This window comes from Thamnophis sirtalis, unplaced genomic scaffold, assembly GCF_051295495.1.
Source record: "Thamnophis sirtalis isolate CommonGarterSnake01/CBP01778 unplaced genomic scaffold, rThaSir2_p1.2 scaffold_1, whole genome shotgun sequence".
Lineage (NCBI taxonomy): Eukaryota > Metazoa > Chordata > Lepidosauria > Squamata > Natricidae > Thamnophis > Thamnophis sirtalis.
Genome location: NW_028261381.1, coordinates 181671505 through 181687560, shown reverse-complemented (window position 1 = coordinate 181687560; position 16056 = coordinate 181671505). Strand labels below are relative to the sequence as shown.

The 16056-nt window shown below is 40.2% G+C and overlaps 1 protein-coding gene across 1 annotated transcript; it reads left to right on the top strand.

Moving 5' to 3' along the window:
• The first annotated feature begins 1819 nt into the window (after positions 1–1819).
• Positions 1820–6220, top strand: LOC148049960 (vomeronasal type-2 receptor 26-like). Its single transcript, XM_087705858.1, has 5 exons — positions 1820–1855; positions 3604–3822; positions 4423–4504; positions 5100–5443; positions 5642–6220. The coding sequence occupies exons 1-5, from the start codon at positions 1820–1822 to the stop codon at positions 6218–6220; spliced, it is 1260 nt and encodes a 419-aa protein (XP_087561984.1).
• The last annotated feature ends 9836 nt before the right edge of the window (positions 6221–16056 follow it).

Here is a 16056-nt window from a genome sequence, read left to right as displayed (position 1 = left end):
ATAGAAAATCATGGTGAAAAAGTCAAATTAAAAACTCCATCCTTCTCCAGTGTGAGATATGAGTCATTGAATATGAGATAGGTTGCAAATAAATTTCCTAAATAAAAAAAATAAAAAAAATACTAAAGCAAAACTCAGTTTTGGAATCAGCAGTGCTCATGAAGAACGTCTTTTACGAAATTATGGTGTGACACCCACTGGAGTCTTGTGCTCAGCAATGGTTACTTATACCTGAAGAAACTTCTCTAGGAGAAAACAAAATTGATGTTAGAGGACAAATTGAGAAGGATTACAGTCACTGGAGCAAAGTGAGGAAGGGAGGGATGATAGAAGGGCATTAAATAACCTGTGATTGGGATGGACAGTTTAATTAAGGAAGATCCTTTAAAAAAAATTCCAAAGTCTTTGAAATTTGGGAGTTGCTCCAAAGAACAACACAAAAGACAAACTCCAACAGCATATGTGGAATTTCCTGTAATTATTCCTCAATGTTTTTTTTTTCAAATTAGAGTCAGGCCCAAGAAATACCAGCAGTTTCTGGCCTTGGCTTTTGCAGTCACAGAGGTCAACAAGGATCTGGTTCTCCTCCCCAATATCACCCTTGGCTTCCACATCTATGACAACCACCAAATTGAGAGGGAGATTTCCTTAACCAGCCTCTCCCTGCTCTCCACACGAGGCCAAATGATTCCAGGTTACAAATGTGACCAGCAGGACACTCTGCTCTCTGTCATTGGAGGTCTCAACTCCCAATCATCAAGGCAGATGGCCTCCATCTTCAGCGTCTTCAAGGTCCCACAGGTAAGACGGCCTCTTTAGATACAGTTATGGAGTAGACAAAGATCAGAAGCACACAGAGAACCCAAAGATGAAACTAAAGTTATATTTGGGAGGCACATCATGAGCTTGTGACTCTTAATTTATGCTTCACAAAAGGCTCACCATCTTTTTAGTGCCATTTATTATTTGTATCAGGTTGATGGTTTCTACTCTGGCATATCATAAATCAGCCAAAATGAGTAACTGTTGGCTCTTCCTAAGAAGGGAAGGAGAATAAATATTCCACTCAGAGTGTCGGCCTGACCTATGGATCAAAAGCCATACAGTGGTGACTCCTAAAGTCACAATAATATTTTACTTTGTCTTTGAAAGAGGATTCTCACTTTCTCCAGCTCGGTGTTGGCTTTGAGTTCTCTCAGGGAGAGAGAAGAGTTTACCCTTCCTTCTTCCGGATTAATCCCAAGGAATTTCCACAATATGTGGGTTTAGTCCAGCTGCTCCTATATTTCCACTGGAACTGGGTTGGGCTGGTGGCCCCTGAAAATGATGATGGGGAACATTTCATTTCAACTCTGATGCCCATGCTCAAGGAGAAGGAAATCTGCTTGGCCTTCTCTGATAAATTGAAATTGGATTTTCTAATTTATACAAAGTTGAAATTTCTCCACGTTTTCAAGACTTGGTCTAAAGCTAAAGTGATTATTCTGTTGGGAGATTCCAATAGTATTACAAATGTACTAGTGGTAATGAATTTTCATGAACAATGGACAAAGACAACATTTTGCAAAGTTTGGATCTTAACTTCCCATTGGAAAGTTAGTATGATGGGATCTCAAGACATATTGAAAAGTATAAATCCCTTCCATGGAGCTTTGCATTTTAGGGACCACAGTGGGGACATCTCAGAATTCACCTATTTCCTCCTGTCTCTAGATCCTTTCAACCCACAAGGGGACATCTTTCTCCCACAATGGTGGGAAAGGGTCTTTGACTGCAAGATTTACAAACTAGGTGAAATTTCTCCAACCCAGCAAAAACCATGTACTGGAAAGGAGAATTTGCAGAATCTGCCAATGTATGTATTTGAAACAGGCATGACAGGAGAAAGTTACAATATCTACAATGCAATTTATGCTCTGGCACATGCATTACATGTAATATATGGTTCAGGACCACAACCAGCCCTAATGAGGCTTGGAAAGAGGATCTCAAATGTCCAGTCATGGCAGGTAATTTCTGTGACTTTTTATCCAGTCCACAATCTTTAGACAGGAAGCTTCCCATATGCATTTCTTCAATCGCTGATTCAATGTCCACAAGCTGCCATCTCAACACAGATTAAAACAGCAATCACATGCAAACTATAATACGGATTAAGTGTATGGTTTTGTTGAAAGGGGGCAGAGGGGAGAATACTGTAAAACCCTGAACAATCTTTCTTGGGTGTCCAGGAGTGGATATTTCAGAGAGGACTTGTCATTCAAAAGTAAAATGATAATATGGGTGCATTTGTGTGAGATGCTTCAAGAGGTCAGTTGAAGTCCTGGTGGGCTTATCTGCAGTTAACGTTTTTTTTTTGTTTAGTTATAAGATAAAAGATACAAAATACAAAAATAAATAGAAAAAGGATAGGAAGGAAGAGGGCAAAAGAGAAGTGAGGGAAGATAACAGAAAAAGAATAGTATTGAATACTGACTCTCTCTGTTGCAGTAAAATAAAGCATTAACATCAAACCACAACTTTTTGCTTTTCATAATAACGTGAACAAGCCATTTCTATAAAGATCTATCAAACTAATCAGTAAACACCAAGATCAAAATTTCATTCTTTTCCACCTCAAGCACAAAGTTTTCAAGTGGTCTCCATGTAGAAATAAAAGTACTTCTATTCTTTTCTTTCATCAAAAGAGTCAATTTTGCCATTTCAGCCAACTCCATCAACTTCTGCAGCCATTTGTCCATGTTAAGAATCGAAGTGTCCTTTCACTTTTGGGCGTATAATAGTCTTGCTTCTGTCAACATATATAATAACTAAATTCTAAATTTCTAGTGGGCATATTTGAAGTACCACCTTTTTCCCTCAGTCCATAGCCTGAATCCAACCTGTAAGAACACACTCAACTCTATTCATTTTAACTTTGGCTTATCTTTCTATGGCTTATCATCCTGCGTAACCTCACCCTATTTGTTTAGTTTGCCATTTGTTGTATTGTTCAGCTTGTTGTGTGAAAACAGCCTCTGTCAACCTCAGCACACATAGTAGGACTCAACGGGATCCAAATGGGCTCCTGGGTTGAGATTCATCAGAGGGTTATTTGCATCAAAGGATAAAGGCTGAATCTCTCTGGAAAAGTGAAGTGACAAATGAGGACAGGTGCTTCCTTCCACATAGCCTCACCTGGTCAGACCTGCTTCCTGCATTCTGCTGTCTTTGACTATGAATAAAGAGAAAGTTAGTGGGCTTTTACATTGTTGTGATAGGAATGATTTAATCACTCCTAATCTGACATTTACTAGACCTGGAGCCAAAAGAAACATTTAAAAATGCATGTAGCCAAGTATCACAGGAGCAAAAACATGCAATGAAATTTGGCATTAAAATCTTTCTATGAGGGATCATTCTGGTAAAACTAGAGTGGATCAAAAGGCCCAATCATAATGTCTCCTTTTTCATGGAGAAGGAGTAAAAAATTTAAATTGGAATCCTCTAGTTTCTAAGCAGATGTCCTAAGCTGATGGCCAACAAAGAACGATATAAGCCATGATACATCATGTGATGCTTTCAGCCAATTTTTCCAATTTCTGAAGACTTCTTTTCTTTCAGATTCTTTACTATCTGAGGACTGTTCAGTTTAACAACAGTGCTGGAGATGAAATCTCTTTCTCAGAAAATCGACTGGGTTCTTCTAATTTTGATCTTCTCAACTGGGTTTTCCTCCTCAATAAGTCTTTTGTGCCCATGAAAATTGGGAAAATAGATCCCAGGGCTCCCCCAGGCAAGGAGTTCACCATAAACTCTGATGCCATCGTCTGGGCCACGAAGGTGAGCAGGAAGGAAATGTTGTAAGTTTAAGGAACCATTGATTCCCTCCCAGGGATGCAGAACATCCTTCTAACTTGAAAAAATGTCTATTCAGTCAGAAAATATGGCTCTGATTTATAACAAGCCACAAATGGTTGTGATTGGGAAGGATACCTGCTTCAAACCCAGGACATAGTTAGTAGATGGGTTGCCCCAAAGAAGAGGGGGTCAAGCTGTTCTCCAAAGAACCTGAGGGTAGGAAAAGAAGCAATGGTTGGAAACTAATCAAGGAGAGAAGCAAACTAGAACTAGGGAGCAATTTCCTGATAGTTAGAACAATTAATCAGTGGAACAACTTGCCTCCAGAAATTGTGAATGCCCCAACACTGGAGGTTTTTAAGAAGAGATTGGACAACCATTTGTCTGAAGTGGTGTAGGGTTTCCTGCCTAAACAGCAGGTTGGACTAGAAGACCTCCAAAGTCCCTTCCAACTCTGTTGTTTTAGATTCCAGATTCAAGATGCAACAATAGGTTCCCAAGACCATTCCCATTCAGTTGGAGCCACATGATTCTTTGTTTTTAGAAATGCTGCAGCTCAATGTCACAATATTTCTGTTGTAGGTCCCATTTCCAATCTCCAGCATCTATTCGTGGGTCAGGAGTGCCATTGGCCTTAATCACCAGTGGCTGCTGCTGGTTTCTGGTAGACAATGTTGAACTATTTCATTGGAAAAACATAGATATAAGAATATGAAATGGAAATAGGAATTTGGAACCAATAAAAGAGACTATTTGTAGTTCAGGGTTAACATGAGGAGTCCTTGGTGCTCTCTGAGCCTTGTTTTCTTGCCAAACTTTCATGACCCAAACTTGGTAACATTTAGCACTGATGATATTACCTAATTTGGATAATGAAACATCAGCAAAAAAAAAACAAGCACGCTCAGAGAGTACCAAAGACCCCTTAATTAGGAAATGAATTAATGAAGCATGTTCATTGCTTAGCTCATCTCAAGAATTTCTCTTTTCTCTTTCAGACTATCCCCTTTGCCAGGTGTGGCAGGAAGAGATGCCATGCAGGAGAGAGGAGAAGAGTTCCAGAGGGCAAGCCGGTTTGCTGCTACCAGTGTGATGCTTGTCCAGAAGGGACCATTTCTAATCAGACAGGTAGACCAGAGTTCAAATGTGGACCTTTCTTTCTGCTACAGCAGAAAGAAGACAGTCATATCATCTCTGTGGGAAGGATAATTTCATGGCAGATGAACCCGAAATCCTTAGGCAAAGATTCTTGATTTCAGATGCAGCTCACTGTGAACCCTGCCCAGAAGACCAATATCCCAACAAGGACAAGGACCAATGCATTGCCAAGATGATCCACTTCCTTGCTTATCAAGACACACTAGGATACACTTTAATTTCTCTCACTCTTTTTCTGTCGGTGACCACATCTGCAGTTGTTCTGATTTTCTATAAACATCATGATACACCAATCATCAAGGCCAACAACCGAGATCTCACCTACATCCTCCTGGTCTCCCTCATGCTCTGCTTCCTCTGCTCCTTCCTCTTCATTGGTCAACCTGGGAAGATCACCTGTCTCTTCCAACAGTCTGCCTTTGCCATTCTCTTTTCCCTTGCGGTTGCGCAGTGGTTAAATGCAGCACTGCAGGCTACTGCTAGATCAGCAGGTCAGCGGTTCAAATCTCACCGGCTCAGGGTTGACTCAGCCTTCCATCCTTCCGAGGTGGGTAAAATGAGGACCCAGATTGTTGGGGGCAATATGCTGACTCTCTGTAAACCGCTTAGAGAGGCCTGAAAGGCCTATGAAGCGGTATATAAGTCTACTGCTATTGCTATTGCTATTGTGTTGGCAAAAACTGTCATGGTGGTTCTAGCCTTCATGGCCACCAAACCAGGGAACAAGACAAGGAAACTCTTGGGAAAACCACTGACCAACTCCATTGTCATAGCCTGTCCCCTGATACAAGCAGTTCTTTGTGCCACCTGGCTGATAACCTCTCCTCCATTTCTTAACTTGGACTTCCACTCCTTGTTTGGAGAGATCATCTTGGAATGTAAGCAAGGCTCAGCTGTAATGTTTTACACTGTCCTCTCCTATCTAGGTCTTTTGGCCCTTGTGAGTTTCATAGTGGCGTTTCTAGCTAGGAAATTGCCTGATAGTTTTAATGAAGCCAAGTTCATTACTTTTAGTATGCTGGTCTTTTGCAGTGTTTGGATCAGCTTCCTCCCCACCTACCTGAGCACCAAAGGGAAGTCCATGGTGGCTGTGGAGATCTTCTCTATTTTGGCTTCTGGTGCTGCTCTCTTGGCTTGTATCTTTTTCCCCAAATGCTACATTATTTTGCTGAGGCCCAATCTGAATTGTAGAGAAAATATAGTAAGAAACAAAAATCTCTAGCTTATTTCTTATTTTTTTTTTATTTTTTTTTCTTATTTTATTGGAAATTTATATGCCGCCCTTTTCCCTGAGGGGACTCAGGGCGGCTTACAACAATGAAGGGAAGGGAGTGCAAGACAAGACTTAAAAAGAAAAGAATCGTGATTAAAAGAAAATTGATCGTAAAAACACAACATTCACTCAACATTCGGGCGGGGTTAGAGTAATCCTATCCCCAGGCCTGACGGGATAGCCAGTTCTTAAGGGCTGTGCGGAAGGCCTGGACTGTGGTGAGGGTACGGATCTCCACGGGGAGGTTGTTCCATAATGTCGGAGCTGCAACTGAGAAGGCTCTCCTCCGCGTAGTCGCCAGTCGGCACTGGCTGGCGGATGGAATTCGGAGGAGGCCTACTCTGTGCGATCTGATGGGACGCAGGGAGGTAATTGGCAGGAGGCGGTCTCTCAAATAGTCAGATCCACTACCATGGAGCGCTTTATAGGTGGTAAGTAAGACCTTGAAGTGCACTCGACGATCAACAGGTAGCCAGCGCAGCTCACGGAGGATTGGTGTTATATGGGCGAACCGTGGTGCGCCCATGATCACTCGCGCGGCCGCGTTCTGGACTAGCTGAAGTCGCCGGATGCTCTTCAAGGGCAGCCCCATGTAGAGCACATTGCAGTATTCCAGCCTAGAGATCACAAGGGCTCGAGTGACTGTTGTGAGAGCCTCCCGGTTCAGGTAGGGCCGCAACTGGCGCACCAGGCGAACCTGGGCAAATGCCCCCCTGGTCACAGCCGACAAGTGGTGGTCAAAACTCAGCTGTGGATCCAGGAGGACTCCCAAGTTGCGGACCCTAGCTAATGTAAGGACTGGCCTCATTTAGAGTTGTCTGAGGTAGGTCAGGATGTTCTAACCTAAGTTTCACCAAATCATGAAACAGACTCCCCCCCTTGAAAAAACCAATTATTATTTCGTTGATTAGTAGATTAACAGAGTTGGAAGGGACCTTGTATGTCATCTAGTTCAACCTCCTGCCCTACACCATTATTGACAAATGGCTGCCCAATCTCTTGAAAGCCAGTGGTCAGACCAAGGCCAGATAGCCAGCTGAAGCCTGATCACTGCTCCCTCTGTCCTTTCCTATGCTTTTCTAGTGATAGACTTCTACCAACTCAAGAAGGCTCCCTTAAAGATGTCTGCAGGCTAAATCTTGCACTAAGCATCAGCCTTTCAAAGATTTTGCTTCAGGAATAAAATGGTGGAATCCTTGGTGCAATCTGAGCTTGGCTATTTGTTTGCAAACATTTCATTACCCAACTAGGTAACGTCATGAGTGCAAGTGAAGGTTCCAGCTGCTGTATTTAAACAGGGAGTAAGTCTCCTCCCACTCTGTTTATGATTCCGATGGCTACCTATGAAGACCTCAATGGCACTGGGCCCTGTTGTAAAAATACTCTGATTAAAAAAAAGGCAAACCACAAACAATAAATCTTACTTTAAGATCAGAGGTTTATTGTTTCTAACAATTTGGAACAAAATAAAGAAGCAGAAGATATAACAACAATAGAAAACTTAGCACATCAAACCATTGCTATGGGGTCCAATGACAAATAGCAGATCCTACAAAGCAGGGGTGGATTCCGGTAATCACTACTGCCAGTTTATTGTGTGCACACGCTTAATTTCCACTGCATGCACACGCACAGTGCAATAAAAATTATTCTGTGCAGAAGCAAAAAAAAATGGAGAACCGGTTCAGGAGCGTGGCAGGCCAGGATTGTCACCGGTTCCAGCAATCCAGTCTGCCAAACCATTACCGGTTCAGCCAAACCAGTCCGAACTGGTAGGAACCCAGCACTGCTACAAGGACTGCTATTGGGCAAAGGACACCCTTCTCAAATGAAGCCACAATTCTTATACCATTTTTTTTACTGACATACACATTCCATGGTTTCACTTCCTTGTTCTTTCTTACTTTCTTACTGTAAACACCCATGTTTATTTGAAGCTCTCAGCCATTTGTTATTTTCAGTTCTTCATTTCCCACCGTCTCATTCTTCCTGCTCTAAATATATATATATATCTGTATAGGTACGTACTTTGCAGCAAATGCAGCATGCAAGTCAGCACATTAGAAATGTGTCTGGTTCATTTTGCAATTATGTTAGTTTAAAACTTTGTTTCCATGAGGCCTGCAAGTTCACTCCTAGGCCTATCAACTTTCCAATGGATATATTCCTCCTCTTTCAGCCCTTTCACAAAATTTTTGAACTATGATAGCTGGTCTTTACTACCTGCTAAAAAGTTTTGTTGGAAGAAGTTTGGCATAAGTAGCTTGAGGTGGGCTTGTCTTTCATAGCCCTCCCCCCTTTATCTAGAACTCTCATCTCCTGAAGCACAGATGTTCCTGGCCTCTGGGAAGCAGCGGAAAACATCCCCAGATGACAAATGAAAGTGAATATAAGTGTCTCAATTAGCATTCTACCTGCTCAACCCGAATGGAACAGGCTAGAGGTCTTATGTGTATGCGTAGTTGCTTTACAATCGACATGCTGATTAAATATCAAGTGCAGCTGGTGTCCACGACTGCTTCAACTTCCCCTTCCACCCCTGTTTCAGGTACTTGGAGCTTGGCTTGGAAGGTGAAGGGATGGATGGGTGCACTCACCATTGGGTTTTCTTCGGCATTTTTCTCCTCTGAGGCCTCCCCTTGGTAGGACTTTTCATCATCTTAGGTTGGGCTATATTTACGATTAACATACCCACTGGAGGAATTCTCTCCAGAAATAATGCAGGAACTTCTGCAGAGAAAATGAACACATATTTTTGAATTTCAGATAGCAGAAGAAAATGATATTTTTATTTCTATTCTGTTCTGTTCTGTTCTCTTTGATTCTACTCTACTCCACTCTATAATTTTCAGGTTATTTCATGTATAACATGAGTAATAAAATAGGTAAGCATAAATATTCACAATGACCAAAACTCAAGTTATTTTCCTAAACCTCTACAGTTAGTATTCCTGGGGGGGGGGGGGGGATTGCCTGAATAAAGGAAACACATGACTTACATTTTCCTATAAATATTGCTAAGACACTTGAAGGTTGCCTTTTGATATGCCAATTATGAAACATTCCTTCTCTGTTTCTGTTTTGCTAACACTCTCCCACTCCTCTATGGATTTATTTTCCTCACAGCGCCTGCCCTGATTTGTGACTTCACTGGCCAGAGAGACCCATTCTTTATTCTTTGATGCAGAAATAAAAAATCTGATAAATTTTGGACTAGGTTGAGTCATTTTCTGTATGCTAAAGTTGACAGAAGTTGCTTTCACACAACTAGAAAAACATTGCAAATGAAATACACGAGGTGGGTCACACAGCATGCTAATCCATAGAAACAACCTTAGGAAAACTGAGGTGGTTTTCAAATATGCTCACCAGGACCATTAAAGCATCTGTCAGAATTGTCATCTTGCTCTATGTTCTCTTTTGCTCTGAGGTTCATATCTCCACCCTGGAATGACCACTTTATAAAACTCAGACCATCTTTGAAAACCTTTGAAGAACTTTTAGGAAGGTCTTTCCTACATGAATCTCATGGACAAGTGGTTTAGTTTACTTATCCCCCCCAACCTCTTTCCAACAAAATATTATACTGAATTTGCTTTCTTTTTCTGAAAATTACCATTTCAATCTGATTTCTGGTTTCCTGCCTAGGCAGGGGGTTGGACTAGAAGACCTCCAACACTGCTATTGTATTTGCATAGAGTGGAGTGGAGTGGAGTGGAGTGGAGTGGAATGGAATAGAATAGAATAGAATAGAATAGAATAGAATAGAATAGAATAGAATAGAATAGAATAGAATAGAATAGAATAGAATAGAATAGAATAGAATAGAATAGAATAGAATAGAATAGAATAGAATTCTTTATTGGCCAAGTGTGATTGGACACACAAGGAATTTGTGTTTGGTGCATATGCTCTCAATGTTCATAAAAAGACAGATACATACATCAAGAATCATAAGGTACAACACTTAATGATAGTCATAGGGTACAAATAAGCAATCAGGAAATAATCTATATCAATATAAATCATAAGGATACAAGCAACAAAGTTACAGTCGTGCAGTCAGAAGTGGGAGGGAATGGGTGATAGGAACGATGAGAGGACTTATAGTAATAGAAACACAGCCTTAGTGAATAGTTTGACAGTGTTGAGAGAATTATTTGTTTAGATGATCATTTTATCATTTCTGTCCAAAGACACATCATTTTAGTTCCTGTTTGAAATTCCATTTTGGATTTGGTACAATACAATTTAGAGTATTAAAACATTTCTCCTGATCCGGGGGGGCGGAGCCTGTTGCCGAGGAGGGCTCAACCGAGCTCCTCTCAGAGATCTGGTCTGTATATCTAAATAAGATCATAGATATCACCCCTTTTTGGCTAAGAAAGGGGCAGGGAGTAGCTCTGTGTGCTAGGGTCTATTCGTAATTCACAGCCTTTCTCTTTTTTTTTTGGCTGTGGACAGAGATTAGATCCAGCGTGAGCGGAGCTTTTATCTCCAGCCAGTTCTTCTCAGCTGCTTTTTTTTGCAGCCCCAGACAGGCGAGCCCCCCCCCCCCCAGGACAAAGCAAAGTTGTTTGAAGCTAGGATTAATACGGGCGGGTCCCACTCCTGTGAGATTTATGCTTTTATTACTATCTTAAATACCAGCACCATTTGTCTTAGAGGCTTCTTTGTTTAAACGGACTTCAAAATGGCGATTTCTCTCCGTTGGTGACTGATAGGGGATGTACGTAGCCGGTTTTACCTTCCTGCAGACCGCTCCTTAACAAAATATTTTTTTGTTTTTGTTTTTTTGGGAAACAGAGGGGAGCGAAAGCGCTGTTTATTTGTTTATTTATAATGGCACCCAGGTCAAAATTGAAGCGTCTCTCTACAAATGTGCCTAAAGAATCTGTGAAGGAACTTAAAGAATTTACACTGGAATCGCAGCCCTTGTCTCCTACACCCTCTACTGGAGAATTCTTAACACAGGAATTTTTCTTTCAAATGTTTAATGATTTTAAACAAGAAATCAAGGAATTTGTATTGGAGCTATATGGTGATTTAAAGTCTAAAATTGACCAAATGAAGGCGAATACGTTTGCAGCCGTGTCTGCCCTGTCAGATTATACCGCTGAAATAGAGAATAAATTGGAAAGCTTGGAGGAGGCTAATTCTAATTTGACTACTAATATTCAAATATTACAACAAAAAATTAGAGACACTCAAGAACAGCTCGTTATGATAAACTTTAATAAGAAGGCATTCGCAATAAGAGTCAGAGGATTCCGCGAAAAGGAGCGAGAGAATCTGAAACAGGCCTTTGTTGAAGCCCTCAGCCATGCGGTGGGAAGCCCGGGACTTAACTTTGATTGGCAGATTCGGAAAATCTATCGCCAGAACTCGTTGGTAGCGGAACAGCGACAGCTCCCGAGGGATATAATCATATATTTCTCCACAAAAGAATCCAGAAACGCGATCATGCAAAAATTTTACAATAATACTTTGAGAGTTGATGGCCAGGACTTGATTGTCTTCAAAGAAATACCTTTCCAGATGTTAAAGGCAAGAAGGGACTATACCTTTTTAACTAAAGAGCTTAGAAATAATCAGATTCAATATAAATGGGAGGCCCCAGCCGGCATTACGGTCACATTTGAGAATCAAAGACTTTGTCTCAATTCTGTTTCAGAGGCTCGAGATTTCTATTACAAGACTTTGAAGGCGGGACTTCCTGATCCACTTGGAAAAGAGGAGAGACAAGCCGAAGGAGAAGGCAAGCAACAGACCACATGGCTGCAAGATGGAGGGGGTAGCTCCCCCTCCCTCGGAGAAGCAGAAAAGTGGAGTTTGAGGATTTAGACATTCTAAAATATTCACCAAAGTTGTGGACTGAATGGGGGTTTGTGACCTCTCTCCGGCAGAAAAAGCGGAATTTATTGGTGGGGTGATCCTGAATGTATATATGTAAAATGCATGCAGAATGATTTACGCTGTTTAAATTTTGTTAGAAGGGAAAGTTTGAAGAGATTATTTTAAAATAGAAGGTAAACTGATTCTTGTTGAAACTATTATTTGAATATGTGGAATGATCTATGCTATTTAATTTTTATTAGAAGGGAAAGCTTGGTGAAATTATTTTGAGCTAGATTTTAAACTAATGTTTGCATAAATTTGATAGTGGCAAATATTAGGGAAGCAAGGGATGAGGGTAAAATGCATGCGGAATGATTTACGTATATTGGTGGGGTGATACTGAATGTATATATGTAAAATGAATGCAGAATGATTTATGTTGTTTAAATTCTGTTAGAAGGGAAAGCTGGATGAGATAATTCTAAAACGGAAGGTAAACTGATTCTTGTTGAAAGTAATATGTGGAATGATCTATGCTATTTAATTTTTATTAGAAGGGAAAGCTTGGTGAAATTATTTTGAGCTAAATTTTAAACTAATGTCTGCATAAATTTGATAGTGGTAAATATTAGAGAAGCAAAGGATGAGGGCAAAATGTATGCGGAATGATTTACGTTGTTTAAATCCTATTAGAAGGGAAAGCTGGTCGGGATCATTTCAAGATAGAATGCAAACTGATTTTTGTGCAAAGTAATACTTGATCCACGCTGCTTAAACTTTACTAAGATGGGAAAGTTTGGTCAGATTATTTTGAATTATTGTTTGAAATTAAGGTTAAGAAAGGGAAAGTTTGATTATTCTTCTGTAAAGTAATATTTGAATATGTGGAATGATCCACGCTGCTTAAATTTTACTAGAAGGGATTATTTTTGAGTTAGATTGTATATGGATGTCTATACAAATTTGGATAAATGTTTATCTGAATACAAGGTTAAGGAAGAGGAATGGGAGAGTCTACAGGAGGTCGGGGTAAATAACAAAGAAGCAAGAGACGAGAATAAAATATAGATAGAATGACTTACACTATTTAAGCATACATAAAGATGGGGGGCTGAGCTTAACACAAAGAGTTCTTTTTTTTTTCCTTTTTCTTTTTTTTTCTTTTCTTTCTTTTTTCTTGTTTTTCTTTCCTTTAAGATATTACTTTTATTTTTAATCCATACGAACATAAGATACTTTAGATAGAAGGCAGTGCCAGGTGTGGGCCCTGGGAAGTCGGGAGGATTAGGGATGGGGATTTATGGGGGGTGGGTGGGTGGGTGTTAACATAGTCTCAATAAGAACAAGAATGCACTTATATACGGTTGTTCTTTTTTTTCTTTTTTTTCTCTTTCTTTCTTTATATTTTTTTTTCCTTGGTTTATTTTACTTTTTATCAGATTATAATAAACAACACTTGAATAAAGGAATACACCAAGGAGGGAGGTAGAGGGAAAGAAGAGGGAGGAGTAAGGAAGGAGTAAGGGGAATGTAAGGAGGGCGTGTTGGGAGTAAGGGGAGAAGGAAGGTTTGAGGGGAAAGGGAAGTAGGAGGGGAGTGTTAGAGGGAGGAAAGGAAAGTTGGAGGGGGTAGATGGGGTGTATGGAGGATGGAAGTGTCAGGTGGGGTTGTGAATGATGAGTTGTGTTTTCTTTTTTATTTTGTTTTATTTATTTATTTATTTTTTTCTTATAGCAAATACCCTGTATATAAGTGATTGTAAAATGGAATGTGAAAATGAATAAAATATATTTTAGAAGGAATTTCTGTCCAGCACTGTTGTAAAGTTGGGGGAGAGAGTGTTGCAGGATTGTTTTTACCTTTCTCACATCAAGCCTGGTACCTGGGATCCTTTAAAACTCCTCACCAACTCCTCCCCCCCCTTTGCATCTGACCCACTTACAGCCAACAACCAGAATCAGAAACTCTGGGGGGAAAAATTTGGCTACAAAAATTGGTGATGTGAGATCATGTCACTTTCCCAACTTTCAACGAGATTTTCAGAACAGGCAAATGTTTTTCCCTGTTTTTTCTTTATCACTTCTTTTTTCTTTTTTCTTTTCTTAACTTACTTGGTTTTAATACATTCTAGACTGTGTTTGATAAAAAGCTATACTGGGTACGGGCTCTGGGAAGTCGGAAGGGGGGAAGGGAGGTGGGGTCATAGGGGGGAGGGGGGAAGGGGGGAAATATAGTTTGTGCCAGTTTTTAAAACAACATGAATGCACTTGTATACTGTTGCCTTTTTTAAAAATTTTAGTATAAAATAAGAAGCTGAATATATCGATGAATAGTAGAAATACACCGAAGTGAGGAGCAGAGGGAAAGAAGAGGGAGGGGTAGAGAGGGTGGGAGAGAGGATCGGAAGGAGGGTGAGATGGAAGGGAGGGGGAGAAAGGAGCGTTAGAGGGGGAGGGGAAGTAGGAGAGGGGAATGTTGGAGGGGAGAAAGGAAAGTTGGAGGGGGGAGAAAGAAAGGGTGTATGGAGGGTTGAAGCGCTATATTGGTTTTGTATTTTGGGAAATACAAGGAGGGTTGTGTTTATTGCTCAATGTTATATGGCCTCAATCATGCACAGTATATATGTGAATGTATGAAATGAAAATGAAAAATGAAATAAAACATTTGAACACCAAAAAAAAAAATATATGGCCAATTCTTCTTCATTATTAATGACCTCAGGATAGGTTTCCAAGAGACGTGGATCTCTTCATCTCCAGTTGGCCTGGTCAGTTTGCTGTGGGAAAAAGGCCCTGTCTATTCACTGGACACTTGCATGACTACTGTGACTTTCAATGTCAGAGTGACAGTTTTCCACCACTTTATACTGGAACTATAGAAAGACTGACATGTCTATCAGCCAGAAATCTCGCTCTTTTGTATGTGTACATTATCTTTTCATGTGTGCTGAGAATGTCAACAATGTAGCAGAGGGGAAAAAACGTGCACTGAACATCATGAGAGAAAATGGTCACCTTTCCTGATGCAAATTAATTTACAAAGAAATTGGTTACAAAGAGAAGGACTTAGAATCATGCACCAAATGTTCTGAATTGGGAAAGTTTCCTGATTTACAGGGGGAAAGGAAAGAAAGAACCAAAAGGCACTGAGAGCTTTTTGATGAGATACCAAAATTTGGTTACATTTTCATCAACAGAGAAACCCCTGAGCCAAAATCAACATCTTCAGGAAGCTGAGCACTGGGGAAAAACTGCACTTCCAAATTATCTCTTACTTTGTATCCTGCCTTTATTATTTTGATAAAGATATCCTGCTATATCGGATGAGCTGATAGCGTAATAGGAGGCAGCTTTGATAATAGTCCTGGGATAACACATAAAGCTCTGAGATTGACATTTTTGGCATGTGGGGAAGCTGAAGATGAGTTTTACAACACTATCAGGAAAATAAATTCTCATAGAAAGGGGAATGTAGCAAGAGAATTGAAACATGGAATGCTATATATATATACTGTGTGTGTGTGTGTATGTAGCACAAAAGTCAGTCACCATAGATAATTTATTATATAAACTACATTACATAATTTATAAGGGGTATTTGGCTTTTGGTATATGTCAGGGAATTGCACAGCCGGTGTCCCAATGGAGTCACAAATGTTGACACAAACTTTTAGCTTTATAGAAATGAATATTTTTTAGGTAAAAGTTCCCTACACAAATATGTGCTAGTCGTTCCCGACTCTAGGGGGCGGTGTTGGAGGAAAAAACCAAGGGTCAATGAAAGAAGCCAATAAAGCCCAAAATAGAAGTAAGGAGGATTACCATGTATAGATGCACTCAAAAGAGTTTAAGCTTATTAGAGGTAATCACCCAACATATCAGATAGAAGAATAAAATAAGAGAGTTAAAAATGGTGAAACTCAAATGAAATATATTAAAAGGGGAATT

Bases quoted from the DNA above. Each gene is read 5' to 3' on its own strand.
- LOC148049960 (XM_087705858.1), top strand. From the start codon at position 1,820: ATGTACTGGAAAGGAGAATTTGCAGAATCTGCCAAT. The intron at 1,856-3,603 runs GTATGTATTTGA...CTTTTCTTTCAG, and splicing joins AATTTGCAGAATCTGCCAAT to ATTCTTTACTATCTGAGGAC. The intron at 3,823-4,422 runs GTGAGCAGGAAG...TTTCTGTTGTAG, and splicing joins CCATCGTCTGGGCCACGAAG to GTCCCATTTCCAATCTCCAG.